Source organism: Astyanax mexicanus, chromosome 2 (assembly GCF_023375975.1).
Source record: "Astyanax mexicanus isolate ESR-SI-001 chromosome 2, AstMex3_surface, whole genome shotgun sequence".
NCBI classification, from domain to species: domain Eukaryota; kingdom Metazoa; phylum Chordata; class Actinopteri; order Characiformes; family Acestrorhamphidae; genus Astyanax; species Astyanax mexicanus.
Genome location: NC_064409.1, coordinates 19,797,882 through 19,814,984, shown reverse-complemented (window position 1 = coordinate 19,814,984; position 17,103 = coordinate 19,797,882). Strand labels below are relative to the sequence as shown.

The window sequence follows — 17,103 nt, the reverse complement described above, 5'->3', positions numbered from 1 at the left end:
AGGGCTATATATACAGAAGAGGACAGGAAACACCTGGTGACAGGTAATGAGAGGGTGGAGCTACATATGAAAGAGATATGGGAGGAACACAGGCCACGCACAGGGGAAGGTAGATGAACAAACAGGAGGGCAGGAAAAAAAAGAGAAACAGAACAGGACGAGAATGTGACAGTGTTGTAAAATATCCAAAAACTGCCATAAATTAGAACCATTCTGCTGCTGTTAAAAGGTTTAAGTATAAAACAACTAGGCTACACTAAAATACTTTTAGACTGTGAAACATAAGCTTACAGGAAAATACAGTAAAGAGCCAAACGTACATTAACGAGCCACTAAACCATATACATTTTTTCCATTAATAGCTGAAATGTGTTTTTTTTAAGTAATGAAACATACTATTCCTGCTTAAAAGTTTTTTTTAACATTTCCTAATCTATAAAAAAAAACACTTTTATTGTTGTTATTTCTGCTTCTGCAGCTCAGCCAATCAGCTCTCCCTCCTGCCCTGCCTCTAAACCCATACATCACCCAATACCCCTACGAAACAACCCCTCAGCAAAAATTAGGGGTTTAGTGCCCCTTTAATGCATAAATGATGTAGCATTTCCGAGAGACTCAGTTCCGATACATCAGCTCACAGATGAGGGGAGAGAGCTCCATCTACCCACCCAGAGAGAGAGGAGAGCAAGACCAATTGTGCTTTTTCGGGGCTCCGGCAGCTGATGGCAAGCTGCATGAATGGGATTCGAACCAGCGATCTCCCAATCATAGTGGCAGCACATTTGTCCGCTGGACCAGTAAAAGCTCCATATTAATTAATAATCTGACAGTGGCACTGATTAGATTTGCATTGTCAGAAAATTCCTTTAACGCCTTAGAAATACACTGATATGCCTAAAGTCATGGGACAGAAATATGTAACTCGATCACCAAACATCACCAAAGACTACACACACACACTGCAGATCCACACTGGACTAAAATCACATTTGAAATCATCAGTAATTAGTTCATCTTTGATCCAGCCCCAGTAGAGGGCAGGAATTACTCTGAGTCAGAGTCTGGATCGTTCCTGGAAGTCTGAGGCAGGTCTGGCTCTGCTGCTCTGGGTAAAGTGCTGAGTGTGGTTCAGCTACAGAGATTTGCTCTTTAGCTCCGCCCGGAGGAGCAGAGGCTATTTTAAGGCCCGGGGAGTGATCGGGGTGTACAGAGTGTGAGTGCATACTCTGCTGTTCACTCCAGAGAGAGAGAGAAAGAAGAGGGAGAGAGAGATAGATAGAGAGAGAGAGAGAGAGAGAGAGAGAGAGAGAGAGAGAAAGATTAAGCAGCCTAAGTTTAAGTTTAAAGTTTATAACACCCAAATATTTGCAGATAAGCTCAGATATCCCTGCCTGACTGTGCAAACTACAATTCAGAATGTTGGAAGAAAATCACTCTATGCTTATTATTGTTATATAAGACTTTAAAGACTACTGATTCATACTGGATTGAAAAACATTCACAATGTGTTAGTTAGCATGTAGTAAAAAAAATACAAAAAGTACATACAGAATTTTAATTAAAAACAGAAGTCAAAGTTACTACTATCAGACTTTAAAAGCCTGTGTAAACATCAAATTAACAATATTCCAAGTTTTATTACTTTCAGACTGTATACAAGCCTATGTAAACATCAAATTCATACCGGATTAACATAATTTCACGTTTTTACTTTCGGACTGTACAAAACCTGTGTAAATATCAAATTCATACTGGATTATCATTATTCCAAGTTATATTACTTTAATACTGTAAAAAGGCTGTCTAAACATCAAATTCATACCGGATTAACATTATTCCAAGTTATTACTTTCAGACAGTAAAAAAGTTTGTGTAAACATCAAATTCATACCGGATTATCATTATTCCACGTTTTATTACTTTCAGACTGTAAAAAGCCTGTGTAAATATCAAATTCATACCGGATTAACATTATTCGAAGTTTTATTACCGTATTTTTCGGGCTATAAGGCGCACTTAAAATACTTATTTTTTCCCAAAAATCGTCATTGCGCCTTATAATGCAGTGCGCCTTGTGTATGGATTTTGCTTGTGTTTACTGACCTCGATTTTATGTGGTACACGGCGCTCTGTTGTGCAGAATTCCTCACCCACGCCAGAAAAAGATCCCCCTCTTGGGCTAGCGCGCGGTTACCTTTGACTGCCGTACTGCCTCTCGGCTGTGGTTCAGGGTAGCTAGTTTCCACTGTAGCTCCGTGGCCAGAACAAGGTGCCGGTAAACTTTCCTTTCCACCCGTTCTGGGGTAATAGCACAAACTGTTTCTTTTTAGCGCCCACTTCTAAGTAAAGTTAACCTCTTAACACGCGCTGGCCCACCGGCGGGCCAGAAATATTTAATATTTCATAACTGGCTGTGTTTCTGAATAGTTATGAACAGTTACAGGTTCAATATAGACATCCAATATACCATTTTAAAGCTTAGAATCTCTGCTTTTGAGCTATTTAGCCTATTTAGCGGAATATCCTTTCAGAAAATAAACATTTAGGGCGAAATATGCCTTGGTTATGATTTTAATAATTCATAACTCTCATATTTGCGTTTATCGTTCGTCCATATTTCATCGAATGCGGTCATGTCATACACCATTCGAACCGTCTGGCTCTCCGGATTCCAGAACTGTGCTTTTACTGTAGGATGTATGTTTCATGAATTAGAGCTGCGTCAGAGCGCATGTTTCCAGTAATAAAAGGCTCTCCTTTTGTCCTGGGGTAACCTCCGGTCACTGCCGCCACCCCCCGTACACACACCCGCGCTCAGCCACAGGTCCTACCTTCAAAACGCGTCCAGACTAAAGAGAATCCATCAATCCAGTCTCCTGTAATCCACAGTTATATCCAAACAGCGCTGGAAATCACTTCATCCAGAAATGAAACTTATCCAATCTTTATCTCTGTTTTAAAACCGTTTTATTCACCGAATTCGGCACAACACGCTATTATAGTCAGAAGCCTCGCGGAGTAATGCGGTACTTGCTGTGCTTCAACATAATATTATGGTCTGTCGGAGCGTTGCGGCTACCGTTGTCAGGAGCGTCGCGGAGTAATACGTACTTGCTGTGCTTCAACATAATATTATGGTCTGTCGGAGCGTTGCGGCTACCGTTGTCAGGAGCGTCGCGGAGTAATACGTACTTGCTGTGCTTCAACATAATATTATGGTCTGTCGGAGCGTTGCGGCTACCGTTGTCAGGAGCATCGCGGAGTAATACGTACTTGCTGTGCTTCAACATAATATTATGGTCTGTCGGAGAGTTGTGGCTACCGTTGTCAGGAGCGTCGCGGAGTAATACGGTACTTGCTGTGCTTCAACATAGTAATATTATGGTCTGTCGGAGCGTTACGGCTACCGTTGTCAGGAGCGTCGCGGAGTAATACTAACTGTGCTTCAACATAGTCTTACGGTGTGTGTGTAAGGACCGTGAAATGGCTCCAGTTAAGAGACATGCTTAAGAGACATTTAGTGCGCCTTATAATCCAGTGCGCCTTGTGTATGGACTAACACTAAAAATAGACCGTTCACTCATCGTGCGCCTTGTAATACGGTGCGCCTTATAGTCCGAAAAATACGGTACTTTCAGACTGTAAATAGCCTCTGTAAACATCAAATTCACACACAAAAAAATTAAATCTCTCTACTACTATTAGACTGTATAAATCATATAAACATGAAATCAATATTAGATTAAAAGCATTCCACAGTAATACCCCTACACTACAAAAACACATTCAACTGAGGATTCCACAGAAATTGCTGTAAAATCTGCTTACACTGCAGATTTATATGAACTACACAATTAAAAACAATGATACCTGTCCATGATTTACAGTCACATGCTAATTGTCATGGAGTAGCAGCAAGTATCCCATCCCATGACTTTTGCCAGCTTAAGAATGCTGCAGTGAAATGTAGGATATGTATGTGGGGTCTGCTGCTTTGAATGCTGATGTTATTTTTTGTCTGTTTGTGCAAACAATTCCAGCCAGACAATGCCGATTACTGGTAAACATGTGACATTGTGGATCAAGGAATATGAACTGCTTGAAGCTTTAACCTGTATTATTTAGGTATAATATAATATCCTAATACATACATATAATAAAGAGCTAACACAGCAATAACTGAGGCAATTTACACTCTAGCTTTAGCTGTATCTGTATAGCAGAAGTTGCTAAAACATGTTAGCATGTCTCTGTGGTGTGTGGTTTAATGTGTGGAATGAGATACAGAGCGTTTATTTAGTGTTAAAGATTATTCCCAGTCTGAATCACGGCTGGAGAAAGTTGTGAACCCCCCGAGCGACTGAGCTGCGTTTATTTTAGAGGAACCTTCAGGCCGTGGGGGCTTTTAATTACAGTTCAGCCATGTGCTGCATTCGTGTGTGTGTGTGTGTGTGTGTGTGTGTGTGTGTGAGAGTTTTTGCTGTCACTCTGAGTGTGAGAGCGTCCATGCATGGTTAATGCTAAAGGGTAAAGGAGGCAAAATGCCGCTGCTGTGACCTCTCTCTTTCTCTCTCTCATTCTCTCTCTCTTTCTCTCTCTCTCTCTCTCTCTCTATTTCTATCTCTCTCACTTTCTCTTACACTCTATCATGCTCTGTCTCTCTCTCTCTCTATCACTCTTTATATATATTTGTCTCTGTAGATATAACACTCTGTCATGCTCTCTTTCTCTCTATATATTTTATCTGTATATCACACTTTATCATGCTCTCTTTCTCTCTCTATATCTTTTTCTATATATATATCACACTCTATCATGCTCTCTTCCTCTCTATATATTGTCTCTGTATATAACACTCTATCATGCTCTCTTTCTCTCTATATATATTTTTCTCTCTATATATATATCACACTCTATCATGCTCTCTTTCTCTCTATATATTTGTCTCTGTATATATAACACTCTATCATGCTCTCTTTCTCTATATATATTTTTATCTGTATATATAACACTCTGTCATGCTCTTCTTCTCTATATATATCTTTTTCTCTCTCTATATATATATATATATATCACACTCTATCATGCTCTCTTCCTCTCTATATGTTTGTCTGTATATATAAATCGTACTCTAACATGCTCTCTTTCTGTCTCTATACATTTGTCTCTATACAGTATATATCACATTCTATAATGCGCTCTCTTTCTTTCTTTCTATATATATTTCTCTATATATATATCACACACTATCATGCTCTTTTTCTCACTATATATATATTGCTATCTCTCTCTCTCTCTCTGTATATATATATATATATATATAACTTTATCATACTCTCTCTCTCTCTCTATACATATATATATATATATATATAACTCTATCATTCTCTCTCTCTCTCTCTCTCTCTCTCTCTCTCTCTCTCTCAGTATTCTCTGGGCTGCTGTGCTGATTGCTGAGTTGTGTTTATTGGCAGTGTTTATGCAGGAAGTCTGTAGAGAGTTAAATTACTTGTTAACCTCTTTTCTCTTTCTTTTTGATCTTCTGCTTTTTTTACCATCACTGTGGCTTTTTTTCCTCCTTTCCTGGACTCTATTATGCCTTTTTTATTCATCTCTCTGTCCCTCTCTCTCCCTCTCTCTCTCCCTCTCTCTCTCTCTCTCTCTCTCTCTCTGCAGTTGCGTGGTGGATGAGATGGACTTTTCCGGGATGGAGTTGGATGAGGCTTTGAGAAAGTTCCAGGCTCATATCCGTGTGCAGGGCGAAGCGCAGAAAGTGGAGCGGCTCATTGAGGCATTCAGGTGAGACCACACACACACACACACACACACATATACACACATACACACACGCACACACATATACACACACACAACTCCAAGCCTGGCTCAGCTGCCCCATCACACTCACCACCTCCATATGTTAAGCTGAGATAAGAACGTGAAGCTATGAAACGTTGCGGCTCATAGCTGCTCATAGCTCTAATGCAGCGTTTACTGAAACCCACCCAGACCAAACCCCCACAACCATCTGCAATAAAACTGGGAAGTTTATATTGAATGATAGTGGAAACAGTTTTAATTCCATTATAAGTTAATTCAAGTTAACCTCTTATTCCTTTATTACCTCACCTATTTTGATTACATTTGAATTAAAATCTGCCCAGAGTTTTGGGTGGGCTGCATTTCTGCATTCCCATATGTATGTTTTACAGACGCTGAACAGATGAATTTTGGTTGAAGATTAAAGTTACACATCTGACAAAAAAGACATGCAAACAAATAGATGCGTAATCCCACGCGCAATTTTTAATTAATGAATTAATATATTAAATATTTTAATTAATTTGCCCCGGTGATAAGAAACGAACGCTAACATATAGCTTTATATTTCTGTGTATTTCAAATGTTTTAAGTTTTATATATAATTGACGGGCAGCACCAGACGCCAGGGTGACAACATGCTTTATTTTTCCAGATATAACAGAAATACAATAAAAGTAAATAGTGAATAGCACAGTGGAAACTGACAGGTTAAATCTCTGAGACAACTTTTTGTATCCTTCCCCTGAACAACTATGTTGAACAATCTTTGTTTTTAGATCATTTGAGAGTTATTTTGATGAGCCCATGATGCCACTCTTCAGAGGAGATTCAAATAGGAGAACAACTTGTAATTGGCCACCTTAAATACCTTTTCTCATGATTGGATACACCTGGCTATGAAGTTCAAAGCTCAATGAGGTTACCAAACCAATTTTGTGCTTCAGTAAGTCAGTAAAAAGTACTTAGGAGTATTCAAATCAATAAAATACTTTTGCACCGGTTAAATTTAGGTTTAATGCATATTGCACATTTTCTGTTAGTACAATAAACCTCATTTCAATCCTGAAATATTACTGTGTCCATCAGTTATTAGATATATCAAACTGAAATGGCTGCTGCAAACACTTAAATATTTAGAACTAAAAATGATTAAGATTAATAGGGGTGCCCAAACTTTTTCATATGACTGTAAATCCTTATAAATGTCAGAAATAAATATAACTAATAATAATTTATAGTTACTGTGCAGATTTTTAAATATTTAACTTTTATAGTTGAATGCTGAAGGGTCTGGCTGAGGTGATTTTTTCTGTGGTAAAGAATTGATGATATGGGGTATTTTGGAGCGCAGGGCTTGTGGGGATCGTGATTCAGTTTTGGGTGCACGCGACAAACTGTTCATTTTAGACGTGGTTTCACCGGATCAGTCGCGCAATGCTTTTTTCCACCACCAAGATAAAAACATGCCAGAAATTTACCTGAACACACGTCATTGCCCATCGGCGTTAATATATTCCAACGCTTATAATATAAGTCCAACGCTATTTTAAGGATGCGTGCGCAAGGCGTAAAAATAGACTGTTGACGGGGTGTACGATGCCAACGCGCCACGCTACACGCCTTGCGCGCGGTGTACGATAGAGCCCCTTGTGTAGCTTGTAAGATAGAGCCTCAAGTGTTTCCCATAACAGTCTAGTTCACTCCAACACTTCCTTCTGGGTACAACATTTTCTTTTCTGGTGAGAGTATGTGAAGTATCTTTAAAAAGAAAAAAAAGAAAGAAAGAAAGAAAGGAAGAAAGACAGAAAGTAAGTAAGAAATATATAAAGAAAGAAAGAAAATGAAAGAGAGTGAAAGCATACAGTGCTGAAGCAAGCACTGACCTCAGTCTAAGGTTCAGGCAGGGACATCTGGACTTTTCTGCGTCCGTATTGAAGAATGATGACCTGTAGAGAAAGCAGTTAGGCTGATTCAGGTTTTTAGGTGTTTTTTTAGGAGTGCGTCAGCGGCATTGTCAACTATTATGAAAAGAGCTTGGGGCAGTAATCCTCAGAAGCTCGGATAAGTGCCCTCACCCTGTTAAAAAAAAAATAATGTGGTGTTTATTTTTCTCGACTTTCCAGCAGTTCAGAGAAGTACACATTTGTTCTGTAATGCTGGAAACCACTGACATGTTTGTGGGGCTTTGGTTCTGCGTGGAAGTTTGTGTGTGTGTGTGTGTGTGTGTGTGTGTGTGTGTGTGTGTGTGTGTGTGTGTGTGTGTGTGTGCAGCGCTGGGTTATAAATAACTGTGATTGCATAACCTAACCCAGTCTGTCTCTGCCTGCCTCCCCCACTGCTACCTTTGATATTTCACAAAACCCCCCTTCCAAAAAAGCGATGGAGAGAAGGAGGCAGAAAAAGAGGGAGAGAGAGAGAGAGAGAGAGAGAGAGAGAGAGAGAGAGAGAGAAAGATGGATAAATGGATATGAAGAGAGAAACAATGAGGGAGTCCACTCTTCTCTAAATGAATGAGGCAGTAAATGAGTCGGAGTGACTGCCAGCTCCTCATATTCCGCATTACAATAGTAGGAAAGAACAGTGCTGAGTGGAGTGGTGCATTGTGGGTAGAGCAGGGACTGAAGAGAGTGTGCAGATATCATTCTGCTGTTGTTCTCCTCTGAATGAACTGTACAGCAGATCAGACAGGATCAATATCATCATGAAAACAGAATAAAAGAGAGGGTCTTTGTAATGGAGCTGCACAGCTGATACTGATGCTTAGAGACTCATCCATGCGTGAATATATGTGTGTGTGTGTGTGTGTGTGTGTGTGTGTTTGTATGTGTGTGTGTGTGTGTGTGTGTGTGTGTGTGTGTGTGTTTGTTGTTTCTACACTCATTGTCCATCCTATCAGCTCCACTGTCTGTACAGAAGCACTATATTATCATCCTTTCACTCTGTTCATCAATGCTCAGGACCCCACAGAAAAGACCCCCACAGAGCAGCTGTTATGATTATTATTCTCTGCTGAAGTGCAGCATTATACATGAGTTTTAGTTTAGTCCTTCAGTAGTATTAGCAGTAGCCGCTAACCGCGCTAACCGCTAGCTCTTTGGCCGTTCAGAGGTGAGTATTATCGTCCTGCAACCTGCTGCCAACCCCAGCTAGCACTGCTAAAGCAGCTTCAGCATTAGCCGCTAACAACAGCACTAGCTGAACTTTTGCTGTTCAGAGGCAAGTATATTTTAGTCTGTGTGTTTACCATGTTAAAACATGCTACCTTAGACGAACCGCTAACTAATATCACCCTGGAGTACTGGAACATTCAAAGTACCACAGTGTATCTCTGTTGGGTGGTGTTAGTCGCTAATGCTAATGCTCGCTCCAGCTTTAGTGGAAATCTGTAAATCTACGCTTTCTGTCAATAAACAGAAGCGCTTAACTCACCCAAACACTTCTACCTGTAGCTGCTCCACCTTGTAGATAAAGTACGGTATTTTCGCTCTATAAGGGCACTTAAAATCCTTTAATTTTCCCCAAAATCTTCAGTGCGCCTTATAATCCAGTGTTTCTTATGTATGAATTTAACCAGTCAGGTTGTAAGGAGCAGTAAAGCCCACTCTGCTGAAGTACAGCTTTATAAAAGAGTTTCAGTTTAGTTCTCCAGTAGTATTAGCATTAGCCGCTAACCACGTTAAGTGCTAGGTTTTTGGCCGCCCAGAGGTGAGTATTATCGGCCTACAACCTGCTGCTAACTCCGGCTAGCACTGCTAAAGCTGCATTAGCATTAGCCACTAAGTCTGTATGTTTACCATGTTAAAACAAGCTACCTAAGAATAACCACTAAGTAATATCTCCATGGCTTACCAAAACTTTCAGGGTACTGCAGTGTATCTCTGTTGGGTGGCATTAGACGCTAACCACTAGCGGTTAGGCGCTAATGTTTATGCTCCAGCTTTTTTGGAAATCTGTAAATCTAAGCTTTCTGTCAATAAACGGAAGAACTTTACTCACCCAAATAGTTTTCTGTAGAGAAGGACAGCGTTATGAAAGTGTTTCAGTTAAGTTCTCCAGCAGTATTATCATTAGCTGATAACTGTGCTAACCGCTAGCTTTTTGGCCATCCAGAGGTGAGTATTATTGGCCTGTAGCCTTCTGATAACCCCAGCTAGCACTGCTGGAGCAGCATTAGCATTAGCCACTAACCGAGCTAAGCTCTTTGGCCATTCACAGGTGAGTATTATTGGTCTCTATCCTTAGCCGCTAACCACAACATTAGGTCCAAATCATTATTGATACCACAAAGTCAACAATTCTTCTGGGATATGGACTTAATCTGCAGTACTATAACACACCACTACCAGCCACTGGAGTAAAGTATTAGATATTAGATATATAATAGCCAATAGAATTCTGTTTTCCTAGAATAGTTGTCATTGAATGCAATCAAATCCTCCCTGCTAAGCTCAACTCTTTGTAGTTAAAAGGCTATCCTAAAGAGTAGAGTAAGTTAGTGTAGTGTTTATATAGTGTATATTCTTAGATAGATGGACAAAGATAAATAGGCTGATGGATAGATATACTGTATAACGTAGAAGTCAGTAGATACCAAAAAAAGTATAAAAATTAAATGTGTGTGTGTGTGTGGGAGAGTTCCAATCATCTACCTCAGTGGACACAGGCCCTGGGGGAAAACTCATACCTGGAAACGATGAGTTATTAGTATGAAATTAGAGTTTTCACTTGAGCACACGCCCCTCAGCACATCCGCAGCGTAAAAATAACACAGCAGCAGAACAGCTTTGTTAGGTTCCAGTGTGCCTCTCTTCCAACTCTTCAATGCTTTATGATTTTAAACTTTTGTGTTCAGCGGGGTGTGCTGTATTATTGAAGCCTTATTGAAGCATATTATTGAAGCCCTTTTAAGTGACTTTAAGTGAGGTTCTTCTTTGCATATAATTTTCCAAAAAAGCTAAACGAGAAAAAAAGAAAACAGGGAATCAAAAGAGGTTATAACGCTTTGTACAGAGCTAGAAATCTAGATAATATGCAGCAACTAGGGAGTTGCACCGAGGGAGTATTTATACTATCCAGACCAGGTGCAAATGATTAACAATCATCAGTCAGTGCCTTGGTGATGTCGAGCGCTTGAGAGTCACTGTAGTTCTGTAGAGTCTTTAGGCAGAGAGGCTTCAGGAGCGGGCAGATTGACAGGTGTCAGGTGTGACAATAAAACATGAAATATCTTGGGTTCATATTGTTTGCAATCAAACGGCAGCCAGATTAAATTAAAAAAGGTTTTTTTTTTTGCAATTTTGGTAATCAAAACAAAGAAAAGTTCAAGGTTTCCTGAGTGTTAAAGTGTTTTTCTTTTATTGTGTTTCTTTATTTTCTTGTCATCTGATGTCTTTATTAAAAGAGGCCATCCCCATTATTGCAAAAGAACAAAAACTATTGGTCCCAAAAAACAATATAGCCCTAAATAAAACAAGCCTTATTGAAGCATATTATTGAAGCCCAACTTTAAGTGAGGCTCTTCTTTGCATATAATTTTCCAAAAAAAGCTAAACGAGAAAAAAAGAAAACAGGGAATCAAAAGAGGTAATGACGCTTTGTACAGAGCTAGAAATCTAGATAATATGCAGCAACTAGGGAGTTGCACCGAGGGAGTATTTATACTATCCAGACCAGGTGAAAATGATTAACAATCATCAGTCAGTGCCTTGGTGATGTCGAGCGCTTGAGAGTCACTGTAGTTCTGTTGAGTCTTTAGGCAGAGAGGCTTCAGGAGGAGGCAGATTGACAGAGTCAGGCGTGACAATAAAACATGAAATATCTTGGGTTCATATTGTTTGCAATCAAATGGCAGCCAGCTTAAATTAAAAAAAGTTTTTTGTTGCAATTTTGTCAATCAAAACAAAGAAAAGTTCAAGGTTTCCTGAGGGTTTAAGTGTTTTTCTTTTATTGTGTTTCTTTATTTTCTTGTCATCTGATGTCTTTATTAAAAGAGGCCGTCCCCATTATTGCAAAAGAACAAAAACTATTTGTCCCAAAAAAACAATAGAAGAGAGAAGTTGAAGATATCAGAGTTCTGCAGGCAGCAGTGAGACCCGGTCCAGTCTGGAATTGGGATGTTTCCCAGCTCCATCACAAGCTGAAACCTTTATTTGTCCACTTTCTGCTCTGACTCAGCATCCTCTGCGCTGGAAACACTTAGCTAGCCTCTGGTCTCTGCCGGCTTTGCCCGTAATGACCCGTCTCAGGTCGCTACGCAGCGTTTCGGTGTCTACAGGCATTAGATTAGACACGCTCGGCGCAGCTCGCCAGAGCAGCAGAATTTCCCCTCAGAGATCAGATTGAAGGAAGAGGTGAGTGACGGGCATCGACGCACGGCTCATCTTCACCGGGAAGTGCGGAGCTAAGGGCTTTCGTATTCCTGCTCCACGTCTGCACTTGTAAATTCCGCCGCTGGCGCTGTCGGACATGTTTAAAGTCTACTGTCCACCTCTGAGCTTATTCTGGCTGGTGCTATTAGAGAACAGCTGAACAGGGAGTTAAAGCCCACGTCTATTAACTACTGTACTGGAAAACTGACGTGTAGTCGATGCTACACAATGGCTTATATCTTTTTTCAATGAGTTTAACCCTTCTGTTATGTTACAGGTCAAATTGAGTCGTTTAAAAGTTTGATCTAGGAAAAAGTTTGATCCTGGAAAAAACATTTAAAAGTATTTTTTCAGTATAAAACGTCTGCAACCCTTGCAACAAACAAAAACTAAAACAAAAATTTAATGTTTTAGTGTTATGTAAAGCTATTATGTTTTATGTATTTGTCTTTCAAAAGTAGTAAAGTAGTGAAACATAAAAAAAAAGTTTGAACATGTCTTTAAAAAAAAAAAAAAAAACGAGTAAATTTTCCTGATTGAACCATTACCTGTTAGAGGTAAGGAACATCATTGCACTAAATATTGATAAAATAATTAGTAATGTAGTAAGTAACAAAATATTCCCACTGCTTGTTTGGATTTTTTTGAATAATTATTATTTTGGATAATTAAATATGCACCGGATCAAATTAACCCAGAAACACCATCGCTGTTCCTGACAAATTAAGTCCAGTATAGGGAAGCGAAGACCATATTGGTGATGATGTCAAAACTAAGAGGACTAAATGTATACAATATATCAAACACATGAACCTTGGGTTTCAGGTATATAAAAGCCCTAAGAGTACATATGTTGTTTAAACCCCTTTCATCTTTCCCTTTGTTCTTCTTGTCTTCTTGATCTCATTCACAGTCAGCGCTACTGCATGTGCAACCCAGATGTGGTGCAGCAGTTCCACAACCCGGACACCATCTTCATCCTGGCCTTCGCCATCATCCTCCTCAACACTGACATGTACAGCCCCAACATCAAGCCTGACCGCAAGATGATGCTGGAGGACTTCATTCGTAACCTGAGGGGTAAGAGGGGGCGGGGGAGGAGGTGTGGAACAGAGTGGGCATGTGGGCAGGAAGTGTCACATCATGGTAGACGTAGGTATACTTATATTCTGAGTGGAAAGGAGAGCCACTGTAACATGTGCTAACTGTGCTAACATGCTAATGTGTGTTTCACAGGGGTCGAATGTGGCTCTAAGTTGGGTTTCCCATATGGAGCCCATCATTACAGCACACCTTAATGTCACATGGGCGCAATCTACAGTAGACCCCATGTGCAGTGTACAACCTAGATGAAGCCCATGTCAAGTCACTTCTGCTACCGCTACTGATTTTGATGGAGACCATTGTATGCATCCATATTTGGTGCCCATGGAAAAACATGAACCAATGAAAAAAAAATGCAGATTTCCTGGCTTTTACCTCCGGTTTACCTATGATTTTGGGTACAGAAAAGTATAGGCATTAAAACGCTGAAATGTATTGAGTTGAAATAAACAGTGTTAAGTAACATCAACAAAAGTAACGAAATATCTCAATATTTCAATGCATTTTTGCAATAATTATGATATACCTGGCAATGATAATGATATATTTTGCCAAGATAATAATATACTTGGCAATGATAATGATATACTTATCAAAATGTATTTTTTATTAATTTTAAGAATATTGTGACACTGGCCAGACACATGGCAGACACACACGGATACAAAACACACAGTTTTCTTTAATTATAGTATTTATAAACAGACAATAAAGTGGGCAAGGCATGAATCGGTAGTGATAAACAAAAACAGGATGGTAACAAAGGCTATAAACTAAGGAATCACATTCCTTACACAGAGCAGAATCACAGAGGAAATAGAGCGCTATTTATACAAAACCAGGTGCGAACAATCAGTAATTGGGGGAGCGGGAACGCCGTAGTGTCACGTGAGTCCAGAGGAGGCAGAGTGACAACATTAGGACTGACAAATATACTGCCACAAAATATATATTTCAGTGGAAACAATATTTGTCTATTTTAATAAAACTAACTTGTTTAAGACCATGGTTTTGTGTAATAGAATAATATTATAACGAAATAAAAAAAATGTCATATAAAACAGAATAATGTAACAACAAAAATCAAACACTTAAAACCGCAGAGGAAGAAAATTATTGCTCTAGTATTGCACATTTACTGCAAACAAACAATTAACATAAATACAGTACTTAGCTAAACATATACAAAATATATTGCTTTCAAGAAAATTGATATTATTAAAATATGATATGTTTTTGATATTATTGCATACAATACAATATGGCACTCCCCTAGCGACAGTACAAATACACATGTACAGTACAAATACTTCCACTAAAATTCCACTTAAATACAGCAACCAAGTACTCATAGTTAGTTACTCACTATATCCGTTAAAAGAACTGTTTCTTCTGATAGTGGGAGTGGCTATACTCTGGTGGGAGGAGCCTCAGTAAATGATTGGTTTGGGTATTTGGGTACACTGTCATCTGAAATGGCGAAGCGTGACGCTCTCTCTCACTTCATCTGTGGGAGAATCTGTGCGAGGCTGAATCAATAGTGAGTGTCTTTAATAGATTCAGTCGAGCTGCTGCTAACAATTAGACCAAACTGGAAAATCAATGCTGGCGTCCAGAACTGATTAGAATATGCTGCATGATTGGACTTTCACTCCATTCTCTCTTTCTGCCCTCTAAATCCGCCTTCAACTTTTCACTTCTTCTTATTTCAGTCTCTCTCTCTCTCTCTCTCTCTCTCTCTCTCTGTGGAACTGAAGGCTTCATCATTCACTTGACTAACTGAGTGGATGAAATGCAATTAAGAATCAAAAGGGATGTTAATGAATGGCCGTCCGAAGCTTGCTAACGTAATGAGAGCAGACCCAACACGTCCACACCAGCTGTGTGAAGAGACTCCTGATGTCACACTGTAGTCTATGATCTCTCTCTCTCTCTCTCTCTCTCTCTCTCTCTCCCTTTCTATATCTCTCTCTCTCACACACACAGACTTGATTTCTGAATCAATTTCTCTGAAAAATATTGTCATTAGAGCATTTATTTGCAGAAAATAAGAAATAGCAGAAATACCAAAAAAGATGCAGAGCTTTCAGATCTCAAATGATGCAAAATGCAAAGAACGCAAGTTTTAAGAGTTCGGAAATCAATATGTGGTGGAATAATCAAAGTTTTTATGCATCTTGGCATGTTCTCCTCCACCAGTCTTACACACTGCTGTTGGATAACTTTATGCCACTCTCTCTCTCTCACTCCTTATTCTTTTCCCATAGAGCTTCTGTCTCTGACTTTACTACACTTTACATGGTGGAGCAGCTAGAGGTAGGAGTGTATAATAGAGTGGAGGACAGTGAGTGAATTAACACAGGAGTGTTAAAAACCTCCAGCAGCACTGCATCAAAAACAGGATCCTGTCTGTAATTATAAAACAACAGAGTGTCCTATATGATCAGTAAAATTGGAAAAAAACTGTCTCACTATTTCAAAAGTTTCCCTCTCTCTCCTTCCTTCAGACTTTCTGTATCACTGTGTTGCATTCACTCGCTCCATCTCTACTTCTCTTACACCCTCTGCCTCTCCCGCTTTTTTTTCTCTATATGTAATATTTTGAAATGACTGTGTTTTATGATGTCATAAAAAACAGTGCATTTACATACAGAGCACTATGGAGTCTGTAGCTCCATTAGCCCCGCCCATTTACTGAGACTGACTATAGTATACGGTGTACTCCAGATCCAACTGCTTCTAGAATGAGCTAGTCCATCAGAACAGAGCACATATATCACTGTGAGGTGTAATGGGAGGCGGGAAAAGGGTTGTATAAAAATAAATTATGATTATAATGCATGTTTTTGGTGCATAAAACATCATAAACATTATAAATCGACATCAGGAAGAGGAGGAATGTAATTTGGGATATGGGGGGTCTGTATGTGCATAGATGTAGTAACGTATATATGGGCTATATACTGTAAATGATTATTCACACATACACTCAGACACACTTCCTCTGTCTCTCATTCTTCGTATTCCTCATTCTCTATTTCAGTCTCTCATTTTCTATATCTCTCTATATAATATTAATAGCACACCACTCTGCAAACCACTCTTCACAGTTCATCTTGTAGCCCAATCAGTGAGTAACAGAACTAGTAACGGCAGCAGAAAGCTAGATAAAAAAAGTCCAGGCTGTTTTAAGTGCTTCATATACAGCAAATTATTATACACAAAGTTATATCCACTCTGAGCTCCACAGTGCAGTTCTGTGTGTGCACACTCAAGCCCCCCTAATTGGTTTATATTTGAATCTTTTGGGGTCAGAAATCAGTACAGAGATTTCTGAAGAGATTTTGCTCATTAAAGCAACTTAAAATTGTAGTTAAAAGCTAAGTTTCTGCTACTAAAACAATGTGGTCTTTTTTTCGGGCCCGATTTTAGCTTTAGCTGGAGCTGAACCTGTTTCTGAACCTGAATCTGTTTGATTATTGTTGTTATTATTAAAATAATAACTTACAGGGGTTGGGCAATGAAACTGAAACACCTGGGTTTAGACCATAATAATTTATTGTCCTGTCGGACAGTTCTGGTGGAAACAGGAGAGCTGAGATGCACATTGAATTCTGCCGTGATTTGGGCAGCCATGGTTTTATGTTTTTTTGGATACACCGGGGATGTTAGCTTTCAGACAGCTTCCTCTTACAGCGTCCACAGTTAATCCTGTTGTAAGTGGTTGGTCCTTCTTGGGGGTATACTGATATTACCCTAGATACCGTGGCTCTTGATACATCACAAAGACTTGCTGTCTTGGTCACAG

General features: G+C 39.4%; 1 protein-coding gene across 4 annotated transcripts in view; it reads left to right on the top strand.

The window, feature by feature from the left end:
• Positions 1–17,103, top strand: part of iqsec3a (IQ motif and Sec7 domain ArfGEF 3a) — a 269,750-nt gene that overhangs the window by 195,453 nt on the left and 57,194 nt on the right. For all 4 annotated transcript variants that reach the window (XM_049473704.1, XM_049473702.1, XM_049473721.1 and 1 more), the window contains 2 exons: positions 5,677–5,799; positions 13,105–13,271. In XM_049473704.1, coding sequence (XP_049329661.1) covers positions 5,677–5,799; positions 13,105–13,271 — 290 coding nt within the window. The remainder of the gene's footprint in view (positions 1–5,676; positions 5,800–13,104; positions 13,272–17,103) is intronic.